Source organism: Heterodontus francisci, chromosome 11 (assembly GCF_036365525.1).
Source record: "Heterodontus francisci isolate sHetFra1 chromosome 11, sHetFra1.hap1, whole genome shotgun sequence".
NCBI lineage: Eukaryota > Metazoa > Chordata > Chondrichthyes > Heterodontiformes > Heterodontidae > Heterodontus > Heterodontus francisci.
Genome location: NC_090381.1, coordinates 105,537,071 through 105,550,268, shown reverse-complemented (window position 1 = coordinate 105,550,268; position 13,198 = coordinate 105,537,071). Strand labels below are relative to the sequence as shown.

General features: G+C 44.9%; 1 protein-coding gene across 19 annotated transcripts in view; it reads right to left on the bottom strand.

Annotated features, from left to right (window-relative positions):
• The window catches only part of mbnl1 (muscleblind-like splicing regulator 1), a 331,023-nt gene that overhangs the window by 52,664 nt on the left and 265,161 nt on the right, over positions 1-13,198 (bottom strand). For 10 of the 19 annotated variants that reach the window (XM_068042707.1, XM_068042701.1, XM_068042697.1 and 7 more), the window contains 2 exons: positions 8,208-8,246; positions 4,670-4,864 (listed from right to left, as the gene is read on the bottom strand). In XM_068042707.1, the coding sequence (XP_067898808.1) occupies positions 4,670-4,864; positions 8,208-8,246 (234 nt within the window). The remainder of the gene's footprint in view (positions 1-4,669; positions 4,865-8,207; positions 8,247-13,198) is intronic. The other 9 variants (XM_068042704.1, XM_068042703.1, XM_068042712.1 and 6 more) reach the window with 1 other exon arrangement.

The following is a 13,198-nucleotide window of genomic DNA, read 5'->3' as shown; positions in this document are numbered from 1 at the left end:
TTTTGCTGAGGCTCCTTGATGTCATACTCGGTCAAATGCTGCCTTGATGTCAAGGGCAGTCACTCTCACCTCACCTCTTGAGTTCAGCTCTTTTGTCCATGTTTGAACCAAGGATGTAATGAGGTCAGGAGCTGAGTGGCCCTGGAGGAACCCAAACTGAGCATCACTGAGCAGGTTATTGCTAAGCAAGTGCTGCTTGATGGCACTGTTGATGACACCCTCCGTCACTTTACTGATGATTGATATAAATTTGTTGTTGCATTGAAGTTGCTACGTGACTGCAAGTTGATGTTGTATGTTGCATTTGTGTTGACTGTACACAAAATCCATTTTTAATAAAGTTAGAGAAACAGGATGTAATTTATATTCACAATGTGTGTGTCACTGACTAATTTATTGTGTTTATAGTTAAGTGCAGTCAGGGGAAGAACGATGCTCTTCGCATCTTTAATTTCGTGATTAAATTAACACAAAGGTTCATGTTTACTATGGGGCTTAACACAGCTGTGTTTAGTTTAGCACAGGACAAAGATGAGTAATGAAATGAATCACAATACCCTATACTATAGATGCTGGATTCCCATGCACCAAATTTGGCTGCTTTGTATCTTGCAGCAGATTCAGTGACTGTGTTGGAATTACATTTGTGATATCACACCAAATCCCATTCACCCATCATCCCTGTGCTTGCTGACTTACATTGGTTCCCAGTTTGGCAACGCCTCCATTTTAAAATTCTCAGCCTTATTTTCAAATCTCTCTATGGCCTGGCCCTTCCCTATTCCTTGTAACATTTTCCAGCCCTATAACCCTCCGAGATCTCTGCGCTCCTCCAATTCGGTCCTCTTGAGCATTCCCGCTTTTCACTGCTCCACCTCCGCCTTCACCTGCCAGGGCACTAAATGCTGGAAACTCCTTGTCAAACCTCTCCACCTCTCTAACTCCCTCTCCTCTTTTAAAGCACTCTGTTGAACCTACCTCTTCCTGTCCTGATATTTCTTTACATGGCTAGGTGTCAAATTCTGTTTGAGAATTGCTCCCGTGAAGCGCTTTGGGCTGTTTTGTACTGAGTAAAAGGTGCTATATAGATGTAAACTGCTGTTGTTTACAATTGTTATTTACAATTCTGTCTATGGACTCTCCCTTTGGCCAGCAATGTCAGCATCACAGTGCTGGCCTTTACAGGAAGGCCAATGCCCAGGTATCTGTCGGAATAAAATGGCGCACCCATAAGAAAGTCATTTGCTGCTGCCCAAAGACACTGAACTAAATCGTCTTACAAGCCAGCGATCCCTACCTTGGGAGGAATGTGGTGCCACTTCTTTTATGTTAAAACTACCCATACAATAAGCAACCAGGGAAGACGATTAAAGCAAGGGATATAAAGAGTTTCTATAGAAGTGTCAGCCTTGGTTCAGTGGGTAGCACTGAGTCAGAAGGTTGTTGGTTTAAACCCCACTCCAGAGACTTCAGCACATAATCTAGGCTAATAATTCAGTCCACGGCTGAGGGGGCTCTGCCTTGTTGAAGGTACCATCTTCTGGATGAGATGTTAATCTGAAGCCCTGACTGTCTGCTCAGGTGGGCAGAAAAGGTCCCACATCAGTATGTGAAGAACAGCAGGGGAACTCCCTCGGTGGTTGGCTAACATTTATTCCTCAACAATATTATCGCATTGTTGTTTGTGGGATCTTGATGTGCACAAATTGCTTGGCATTTCAAAAATGCTCCATTTGCTGCGAAACACTTTGAGACATTCTGAGGATATGAAAAGCATTATAAAACAGGGACTTCCTTTCATGTTTGAACATCAGAAATAGGAGTGGGAATCGACCATAGGTCCCCTTGAGCCTGTCCACCATTCAATAAGATTATAGCTGATCTTCTACACTTTCCCACCCTATCCTCTTCATGTCCAAAAATCTGTCAGCCTTAAATATATTCAGTTTTCAAGGAGCCTCATGTTTCTGAATCAGGAAGTATTGTTGCGTATAATAAGAAGGCAGGTAGAAAACGGTTGATATCTATGTGGGCCTAGTTATCTTTTCCTGTCATGTTATATTCCAGTCATTACATAATCTTCTTCCTATGTAATTTTCAGACAATCAGAAGCCACCACAATGATTACACCTAATGTCATCTCACTATTCAGAGCGGATGTGCATTTTTCTGCAGCGGGTGAGATTCAGTGTAGTTAATACGGTTTTACTGCAATGACTCTGAAGAGCCCAAGCCAATTCTGCTTTACTGCTCTCTCTCTCTCTTTCTGTTGCATGAGTCTTCAATAATTTAGCAAATCCTGTTACAGAGGGAGTGAAAGAACAATAGATTATACTAACCAGCCTGATCTCCAGACACTGCCAACTCTGCCATTCACTCTTAAAGCTGTATTACTCCTGCACTTTTCAAATAATTTGAATCTACTGACTGGGTTGGTTATCACTTGGTTATCATCTGCTTCAAAAATGTGTGGAGTCATATTATGGGTGACATTTTAACGCATTCAAAATCTGTCGACTGACACAGAGTTAAAAAATGGGTGCACAGTGTCACAAGTTCTGATTACCAAGCCTACAGAAAGAGGAAGAAGACTCACAAGATCAAGGGTCTGAGGCAAACTCAGTTCAACAGGATGGATTTGCATTCGGCTGTCACTGTAACCGTGACAACTTCAAACTGAAGAGAGATAGAATCAAAGAATCTTTCAGCACAAAAGGAGGCCATTTGGCCCATCGTGCCTGTGCTAGCTCTTAGAGAACTATTCAATTAGTCCCAATCACCTTGTTCTTCCCACAGCCCTGCAAATCTTTTTGATGCTTTTCAAGTATTTAACCAACTGCCTTTTGAAAATTTCTATTTAATCTCCTTCCACCACTCTTTCAGGCAGTGCATTCCAGATTGCAACAACTTGCTGCATTAAAAAAGTTCTTCTCATCTACACCCTGCTTCAATCACACAAATCACAATGATTGACAGCTGATACTAATTCTAAAGAGCCCCTGATATAATATACTGCTTTTTCAGAGCTGTATGGCAATTAAATCTGCTTAGAAATGTTCTGTGCTGTGATCTTACTGACAATCACTACTTGGTGGGCATTAGATTTGATGAAACCTCCACATTTTAAAAGCTTCAAAGTTGTTAATTACTTGGTGTTTGGAAGAAAGACTTCTATTTACATAACTCTCATCATGACCTCAGCTTGTCCCAAAACACTTTACAGTCAATGATGTACTTCTTGAAGTAATGTAGGAAATGCAGCAGCCAATTTGCACACAGAAAGCTCTCACAAACAGCAATGTGATAATGATGATCTCTTTTAGTGATGTTGATTGAGGGATAAATATTGACCAGATCACTGGGGAGAATTCCCCTGTTTTTTTTTTAAAACAATGCCATGGGATCATTTACATCCACCTGAGACAGCAGGTTGGGCCTTGGTTTAAGGTTTCATCGGAAAGACAGTGCAGCACTCCCCCAGTACTGCACTGGGAGTCTCAGTCTACAATTTTGTCCTCAAGTCTCTGGAGTGAGATATGAATTCATAACCTTCTAACTTAAAGGCAAGAGCGGGGCGCACTGAGCCACAGTTAACACTAGTCAGGCACACAGATAAGCTTGAAGGATATGCAATGAAGAGACATGTTCTCCAAGCTGAGAAGCAAGACAAGCAACTGAAGGGTTGGAATTTTACTCTGCAACAATGTTAAGGAAAGCACTAATACTCTTGCACAAAATTCCTCTTCCTGTTATTGCTATGAAGTGTTGTTAAAACGTGTGTCAGAGCCATTTTATCTGAAAGTATTAACGTGTTTTGTTACTGCTATCGCGCAACTTTTCAAGCCCCGAGCCACTGTGCAGACCCACAAATCAGCTGTCGCTTTGTAGCTTTATACCAAATGCCAGCAAAGTCATTAAAACTATAAAGTAAACTGGAGCCAACTCAGTTCTCCCTATTGGTCCAGGGTGGACGAGGCCCATGGATAGGGGAGGGGTGCCCTCGCTAGCTGCTCATCTCTGTTCCACAGCACTGTCCTTGCCTGGGTCACCCTGGCAAGGAAATATGCAGTGCCTGCCGGTACCTTTGTGGCCTTTCGCCACCAGTAGGCAGCGCAGAGTATAGACCACCTTCTAAACACCGATAACAACATTCTGATTTAGCTGGGCAGGTTCCCTTTGCTTTTGTCAGGACTTTTTATGCTGCTTATATCGAGCTTCTTTTAGTTTGATTGGTTCCCTTCCTATATTACCGGTGGCCTAAAGGGAACATTTGTGCTGATTCTTGTTTTGTTACCATGGGGCAGCTCAATCTCACTCTTATTGGTCCATCAAAAATATGCCTCGCTGAAATGAGCTTTGTAATCAATTTGTAGTGGGCATGGATCAAAGCACAGAGCTGCCCAATTGACAGCACCGTACCAATCTCTGATTTTACCAATGCCCCAAAAGGGGAACTTGTTGTGGCTGATTCCTGGGCACCCCATCAAAAATAGGCCAAACAGAGTCTTTCAGCACTAACTAACTGGTTCCAACAAAGTTAACCTTTGCTGCCAATTTCAGCGTCCAGTCACAAAACGGCCGTTGCACAGTGACAGTGGTCTCACGCGGTGTAAAGCACTATCAGTCCTCAATGTTGAGGAAGTAAATGAATCAGAGGCTTCAAACTCACCTCCAGACGGTCAGTTCGCATCAGCTTCTGTGCAGCAGCCGCAGTGTGGACTGGGACAGCGTGGTTCCCTGTCACTAGCATCGGTGCACTGGGTAGGATCTCAGCAGGCACCAAGTTCGGGGAGACAGGCCCCAGGTAGGGGTTGAAGGCTGCGTTGGGATTAGTCGCCAGACCTGGTGTGACGGAGAATATTGGCTGAAAGACAGAAAGAGTGGAAACAAGGGTTTAGTCAAGTGGTTAAACTATCTGGCCAAATGGTTATTTCATCACAGCTAACTAGAAGTCTTTCCCCGAACGTTAACAGTATATTGGTTTTACAGTCTACTCCCTAGTCAGTGTACATGTCAGCCCAAGACAATAGGTGATTAAATAGCTTACTGGTTAGGCCCTAGCTGAAGTTTTGTGGCCAATTCTACTTTAGGAAGGCCTTAGAAAGGGTGCAGAGGAGATTTATTAGAATGGTACCAGGGATGAGGGCCTTCAATTATATGGAGTGACTGGAGAAACTGGGGTTGTTCTCCCTGGAGCCGATAAGGTTAAGGGGAGATTGACAGAGTTGTTCAAAATGATGAAGGGTTTTGGTAGAGTAAGTAAGGACTCACTGTTTCCAGTAGCAGAAGGGTCAGTAACCAGAGGACACAGATTTATGGTGATTATCAAGAGAACCAGAGGCAAGATGAGGGTTTTTTTTTAACGCAGTGAATTGTTGTGATCTGGAATGCACTGCCTGAAAGTGCGGTGGAAGCAGATTCAATAATAACTTTCAGAAATAAATACTTCAATTGGGAAAATGTGCAGGGCAGTGAAACTGACTGGATAGTTCTTTCAAAGAGCCAGCACAGACACAATGGGCTGAATGGCCTCCATCTGTGCTGTATTATTCTATAATAAGTATGCAGTTCAGGACATGCCAATATTTTCAGGGCTATGGGAAAACAGCAGGGGAGTGAGACGAGCTGGCAGCTCTTTCTATAAGCTAGCACAGACACGATTGGCCAAATGGCCTCCTTCTGTACTATATGAATCTATGATTATCTAGAGGAAGTGAAGGGTTTCTGGGCTTCTTAGCAGTTTAACCAAAGTTTAAGTCACCTCCCTCAGGAATTATAAATAAGAGGATACCTTGAAAATACTTGGTCCTTTCAGAAGGGAATGGCCTCGAGGGGCTGAAAGGCACTTTTATGAAGCACACAGAATTGCCAAAGAAGAAAGCCCGTCTTGGGCCCATTGGATACTAAGATGAGGTAGAGGAGATATGGCCTGATTGCATTTGGCTTGGATGTGGCACAATTCGTGGGATGGAGTTTTGCCTGTGATTCCCTACTCGGTGAGTTGCTAATCTTATTGAGCTTATCAAGGACAGGGAGAGAGGGCAAGTGCTTCTAAACAGTGAAAGGAAAAATAAAAGTAAAGGAGAAAGTCAATGTGAGACTTTTAACGGGTGATTAAACAATGAAGCCTTCAAAGTTCAGGGTGTAGGTAACCTACATGTCATCTAAGCCACTAAGAGAAATCAAAGTGTTGCTCTTGGGTGAAAAGCAACAACATTGAAAAGCTATCTCAATCGGTAAAGCACACTGTTTGAGGTGGTATTGAACCCGACAGAACAAGGATCCCTGGTTTAGTTCCTGGTCTGTACTGGTCATTGGGGCAACAATGAAGGCAGCCCAATTAACCTTCCTGTTCCCCTCCACCAGAATGGGATGGGGGACAGGGCGGAAATTATTCTTGCTGGTGAGTCCATACGCATCGAAATGAGGTGAAGGCAAAACTGGTGTCACATGTGATGTTTGCTTGGCCAAATTTTCAGTCCAGGCTGACTGGTGACCACTTGGATGAGGGGCCGGAGAGTTTCAGGCACTTGGGGGAGGGGGGGTAGCTGGGTGGTGTGAGGTACTAATTGTGAAGTGTTAATTGGTCAGTGCCTTCAGACTAGGAAATGAGAAAATTGCGCATACAGGAAGTTCAAGAGAAAGGGTGGATGGACAGTGAAGAATAACGTGTGATTTATGTTAGTGTACATCTGTGAATTTTACCGGTGGTACTACACTATTTCATTCACTATTTGCTTCTCTCTCCACAGACCGGACCTGTTGAGTATTTCCAGTACTTTCTCTTTTTATTTCAGAATTTCCAGCATCTGCAGTATTTTGCTTTTATTTTACTAGACTATTTCAGTTATTCCACAGTTTCATTTTCCGGTATTATCCTACGAGCCGAGACTGATTGGACTGGAAGAATGAGAACTGATCTCATTGGAACATATGAAATTCTGCGGGGGCTTAACATGGTCGATGCTGAGCGGATGTTTCTCTTGGCTGGGAAAACTATAACACAGGGTCAGTCTCAGAATAAGGGGTCGGCCATTTAGGACAGCGATGTGGAGAAATTTCAGAGGGTTGTGAATCTTTGAAATTCCCTATGCCAGCGAGCTGTGGATGCTCAGTTGTTGAGTATATTCACGGCTGAGGTCGGTAGGTTTTTGGTCACGAAGGGAATCACGGGATATGGCGATAGTGTGGGAAGATGAAGTTGCGGTAGAAGATCAGCAATGATCTTATTGAAAATGGAGTAAGCTGGATGGGCTGAATGTCCTACTCTTGCTCCTATTTCTTACATTCTTATGTTCTTATAGGATAAGCTACAGAAACAAATGACCATCGGGGCAGACAAAACCATTGCAATTAACTGAAACACCCATACAATAATTTAACACAAATTTATTCTTCCTCTCGATTATTATTCATATCAGCACTCTGGAATACTAATGACTGACATCCAATCCACTTCAACAGCAGCTGAAACATTCCCAGAAATCTGCTCCTTTATGCCACCAATCTATCTACCATGCAACATTAGATTATATAAAACCATATGAGACTAAAATGATGCTAATTTGTTTTAAATCCTCTAAATGCTTGACTTAGTTAATGAAAAATAATAATTAAAGCTCTGATGTTTGTTCTGCCCTGGATACCGTAGTGAAGATATACTTGTGTTCAAAATTCTAAGAGGTGTTGATCGTGTCAATGGGGAGAAAGTGTTTCCACAGGCAGGAGGGTCAGTATCTGGTGGACATTGATTTAGGATAATTGGCAATAGAACAAAGGGGAGAGGAGGAGAATTTATCTTTACACAGTGAGTTATGATGATCTGGAATGTGCTGCCTGAAAGTATGGTGGAAGCAGATTCAATAGTAAAGTTCAAAAGGGACGTGGATGGGTAGATACTTAAAAAAAAAATGAAAAAATGCAGGGCTATGGGGAAAGAACAGGGGAGTGGGACTAATTGGATAGCTTTTTCAAAGCAGCAGTACAGGCACAATGGGACAAATGGCCTCCTTCTGGCACGTCATCACTGTATGATATTCTTCCAAGGTGACTAAATTTCGGGTGATGTGGATGCATTGTTTTATTACTACAAGTAAAGCCACAGTCACCTCTGCCCAGGATTTTGTTTCAGTCCCCTTCCCCCACCCAAACTCTATATCGGTACAAAAATAACAGGTAGAAACAGATTTCCTTCCCAGTGTATTTACCTCGTTAAACCACCACCCTCGCTGTCCACCATCCGCCATCTGCCAACACATTAGAAGAACAAATGGGTATAGCTGAAAGTGATTTTTTCCCCTGGTCACAACAGCACACTGATCTCCACTGAGCATGCTCGCTAAAACATTACACATTATTATTCTTGCATCCGCTCAACAGGAAGGACATCAGCACCGGGGAAATCGAAACTCGGGTCCAGTTGTTACCCCCAGTATTAGCAGCCGAGCACTCTCAGGTAAGGTAGGCTATTGATTAGAGGCAGAGTAATGCTCCTCTTACTCTGTCCGAAAAACGCGCCTCAACTCTGAAAGCCCCAGTGTGACCTTGCCATTTCCCACATCACTGAGTGAGGTTGCAAATTTAGTGCCGCGGGAATTCTTGCGCTTTCGCAAACAGGTCGGCACTGGCGAAACCCATTTCAGGCAGGGGCCCGTCCAACCAACAGAAACAGATGACTCTCATCTCTGCAGTCTGTGCTAGGTTAGAACACGCACTCCAGAGAAGAGCATACATCGTTGTAATCTTGTGCACCTCTCACTCTCTTACTGAGGGGTGGGGATGGGGGGAGCCGGTGGTGGTGGGGGGGGGAAATGGAGCTGATTGGTTGAATGTCACCTTTGTTCCGTCAAGATGGTTTGGTGAGAGTGCTGCCGGGTGGCACGAGCAGCACCTTTGTGCATTCTCCGCAACGCCTTGGGCCCAAAAGCACATGGCATCGCAAGAACGTCAAGATACCGAACCGCAGGTTCCCAATTTCAAGTGATGCTTCCTTGGGCATGTGCTGACCAGAGCTGAATTATGTTTCCACCTGCCCACTTCCCCCACTCCCACCCCTCACCTCCCAGCCCCAGTGAGAGAAGGAGGGAGGCTAAATTAGATGGTCAATCAACTGGCGCCGCTCCCTCGGCACTTGTTGCAGTCAAGCTCGAGGGTAGCACTGGGCAGAAGATTGGGAGCCCATCATTGACCCCAAATGTTCAGTCAGAAAACTGTGCTTGGCTCAGGTGAACCTAAAGAGAGGGGAGAAAATAACACGTGAATATCAGGGTTTGAAGGGGGCAAATATAAAGAGACACAAAAACCTATCTAATATCTACAGAAACAGGTCACATGTTACTTTGAGGTAGGGCTACTGTAAACACCACATTATCGGAGGCTACATTCAGTCTAATCACACTTACGGTCCAAACATTCAGAAATGGTTGCTACTTCATACTAACATCAGATGTCATTCAAGTTCAGAATAGAACAATTCTGTGGTTCTGAGCCGCGGTTTCCTCCAACTGTGTTGAACATTGAGTGTTCATCCCCCCATTTGTCCTCACTGATTAACGCTGGGCTCTGGCTCCCCAGTTAGGCTTGCCTAGCCCAGCTGAGGCGTCTTGAACCTGGACAGTGGCTGTTGGCAGGCTTTTTGAACACCGGGGGCATCACAACCAAAAGCCGCTCATCTCCTTGTCCAGTGTCTAAATATACACACTTTCCAACTGATAATAATGGTTAAGAAGGGGAGCTCTAGCTGAGGGTCCCCCCCCAAACCCACATCCCCTCTTAGCCCCACTTAGTGCCCCTCTCTTTAGTGATAGATCTGTAGCCAATGCCTAGCCCACCTGTCTGAGATCACTTGAATCAACACAGACTACGGATCAGACTTGGGGCCGACACGGCCTGGAAAGCTCAACTGTCTTCAGCCTTCCTGAACTAGAAGAGGCAAACAATAAGATCAGCCAGTGCTCCATGTGCTGATCACTGACCTCGATCTCTTGCCTTTGAGCTCTCTGAGCTGAGAACTCTGCATTCCCTCAATTCTGGCCTCTTGTGCATCTCCCTCCTTCTCCCCACCATTGGCGACAGTGCTTTTAGCTGCCCAGGCTCGTAGTGCTGGAATTCCCTCCCAAAACCTCTCCGTCTCCTTAAGACGCTCCTTAAAACCTGTCCTAGTATCTCCTTATGTGGCTCAATGTCAAATTTTGTTTGATAACGCTCCTCTGAAACACAAGTTCCCACAAACAGCAATGTGATAATGACCAGATAATCTGTTTTTGTGATGTTGATTAAGGGTTAAATATTGAGCAGGACCCCGAGGAGAATTCCCCTGCTCTTCTTCAGAATAGTGCCATTTTATATCCACCTGAGAGGGCAGATGGTGCCTCGGTTTAACATCACATCCAAGAGATGACACCCCCAGTGCTGCACTTGAATGTCAGCCTAGATTTTTGTGCTCAAGGCCTAGAGTGGGACTTGAACCCAAAACCTTGTGATTAACAGGTGCGAGTGCTACCAACTGAGCCACAGCTTACACAATGTTAACTTAATTAACCATTTTAAATTGGTGATGGCTAGATTTTTGCGAGACAAGTTTGTGTAAGGATAATGACCCAAGGTAGGTGGATGGATTTATGATACAGATCGGCCCTGATCTCACCGAATGACGGAACAGCCTTGAGAGGCTGAATGGCCTGTTGCTATGTTCCACGTTTAATTCAAGTATTCAGAGGCCTCTGCCACCTCTAGAACTGTACCCAAAAAGCGTGTGAAGGAAGAAGGAAAAAAATTGTATGGGAAGCCCTTTTTCCCCTTGCAGAACTTGACAATCTCAGCTCCTGAAGGGATCATTCCCTCCGCGACACCCTGGTCCACTCCTCCATTATCCCCAACACCTCGTCCCCTTCCCATGGCACCTTCCCCTGCAATCGCAGGAGGTGTAATACCTGCCCATTTACCTCCTCTCTCCTCACTATCCCAGGCCCCAAACACTCCTTTCAGGTGAAGCAGCGATTTACTTGTACTTCTTTCAATGTAGTATACTGTATTCGCTGCTCACAATGTGGTCTCCTCTACATTGGGGAGACCAAGCGCAGACTGGGTGACTGCTTTGCGGAACACCTCCACTCAGTCCGCAAGCAGGACCCTGAGCTTCCGGTTGCTTGCCATTTCAACACTCCTCCCTGCTCTCATGCTCACATCTCTGTCCTGGGATTGCTGCAGTGTTCCAGTGAACATCAACGGAAGCTCGAGGAACAGCATCTCATCTACCGATTAGGCACTCTACAGCCTGCCGGACTGAACATTGAGTTCAATAATTTCAGAGCATGACAGCCCCCCATTTTACTTTCATTTTTAGTTGCTTTTTTTTCTTTATTACATTTTTTACAACCTTTTTTTGAATTTATTTCATTTCATCTTGGTTTGTTCAGTTTGCTTACCCACTGTTTTTTTTCATGTTTGCACTTGCTGCTGTTCAATATTCAGTCCGTTAACACCTTTTCTGTACTAATGCTTTGTCTTTCAACACACCATTAACATATTGTTTGCCTTTGCTCCATGACCTTTTGGTCAGCTATGTGGCCTTGTCCAATCTACACCTTCTCCTTTGTTATCTCTTGCCCCACCCCCACCTCACTTGCTTATAACCTGTGACATTTTTAATATTTGTCAGTTCGGAAGAAGGGTCACTGACCCGAAACGTTAACTCTGCTTCTCTTTCCACAGATGCTGCCAGACCTGCTGAGTGGTTCCAGCATTTCTTGTTTTTATTTCAGCTCCTGAAGGTGTTGGACTGGCTTTTCAACCATACAGAGGACACCACAGTGAAGGGCATTTCAGCCTTTCATTGGTGTGCACACACAGCATTTGGCCAAGTGTGGCATCAAGGAGCCAGAGTAAAATGGAAGTCAACGGAAGGGGGAAACACTCCACTGACTGCAGTCATACCTAGCATAAATGAAGATGGTTGAGTTTGTTGGAGGCGAATCATTTCAGCCCCAGGACGTTGCTGCAGGAGGTCCTCAGGGTAGTGTCCTAGGCCCAAACATCTTCGGCTGCTTCATCAATGAAGGCTTCCCTCCATGATAAGGTCAGAAGTGAGGGCATTCACTGATGAGTGCACAGTGTTCATTTCCATTCACATCTCTCAGATAATGAAGCAGTCCGTGACCTGCAGCAAGACCTGGTCAACATTCAATAACACTTGCCCCACACAATGACCATTTCCCCATGACATTCAACGGCATTAGCATCACTGAATTCTCCTCCATCAACTTCCTAGGGATTACCATTGACCAGAAACTTAAATGGACCAACCACATAAATATTGTGGCTAAAAGAACAGGTCACAGGCTGGGCATTCTGTGGCAAAGGATTCACTTCCTGACTCCCCAAAGCTTGTCCACCATCTACAAGGCACGAGTCAGGAGTGTGATGGAATACTCTCCACTTGCCTGGATGGGTGCAGCTCGAACAACACTCAAGACCCTTGACACCATCCAGGACAAAGCAGCCTGCTTGATTGGCACCCCATCCACCACCTTCAACATTCACTCCCCATCCATCACCAACGCACAGTGGCAGCAGTGTGTACCATCTGCAAGATGCACTGCAGCAACTCACCAAGGCTCCTTCAACAGTGCATTTCAAACCCGTGACCTCTACCACCTAGAAGGACAAGGGCAGCAGATGCATGGAAACAGCACCACCTGCAAGTTCCCCTCCAAGCCACACGCCATCCTGAATTGGAACTATATCGCTGTTCCTTCACTGTCAAAATCCAGGAACTCCCTTCCTAACAGCACCTATACCACACAAACTACAGCAGTTCAAGGAGGAGGCTCATCACCACCATCTCAAGGGCAATTAGGGATGGGCAATTAATACTGGCCTTGCAGCGGCACCCATATCCCACAAATGAATGAAAAAAATAGTTTCTACTGAGGGTCACTCTCCACAGTCAGTTTCCAGTGAGGGTCACTCCCTATAGATAGTTTCCAGTGAGGGTCACTCCCCACTGTCAGTTTCCACTAAGGGTCACTCCTCACGGACAGTTTCCAGTGAGGGTCACTCTCCAGGGATAGTTTCCAGTGAAGGTCAATCCCTATCGACAGTATTCAGTGAGGGTCACTCCCTATGGACAGTTTCCAGTGAGGATCACTCCCCACGGACAGTTTCCAGTGAGGATCAACCCCACATGGACAGTTTCCAG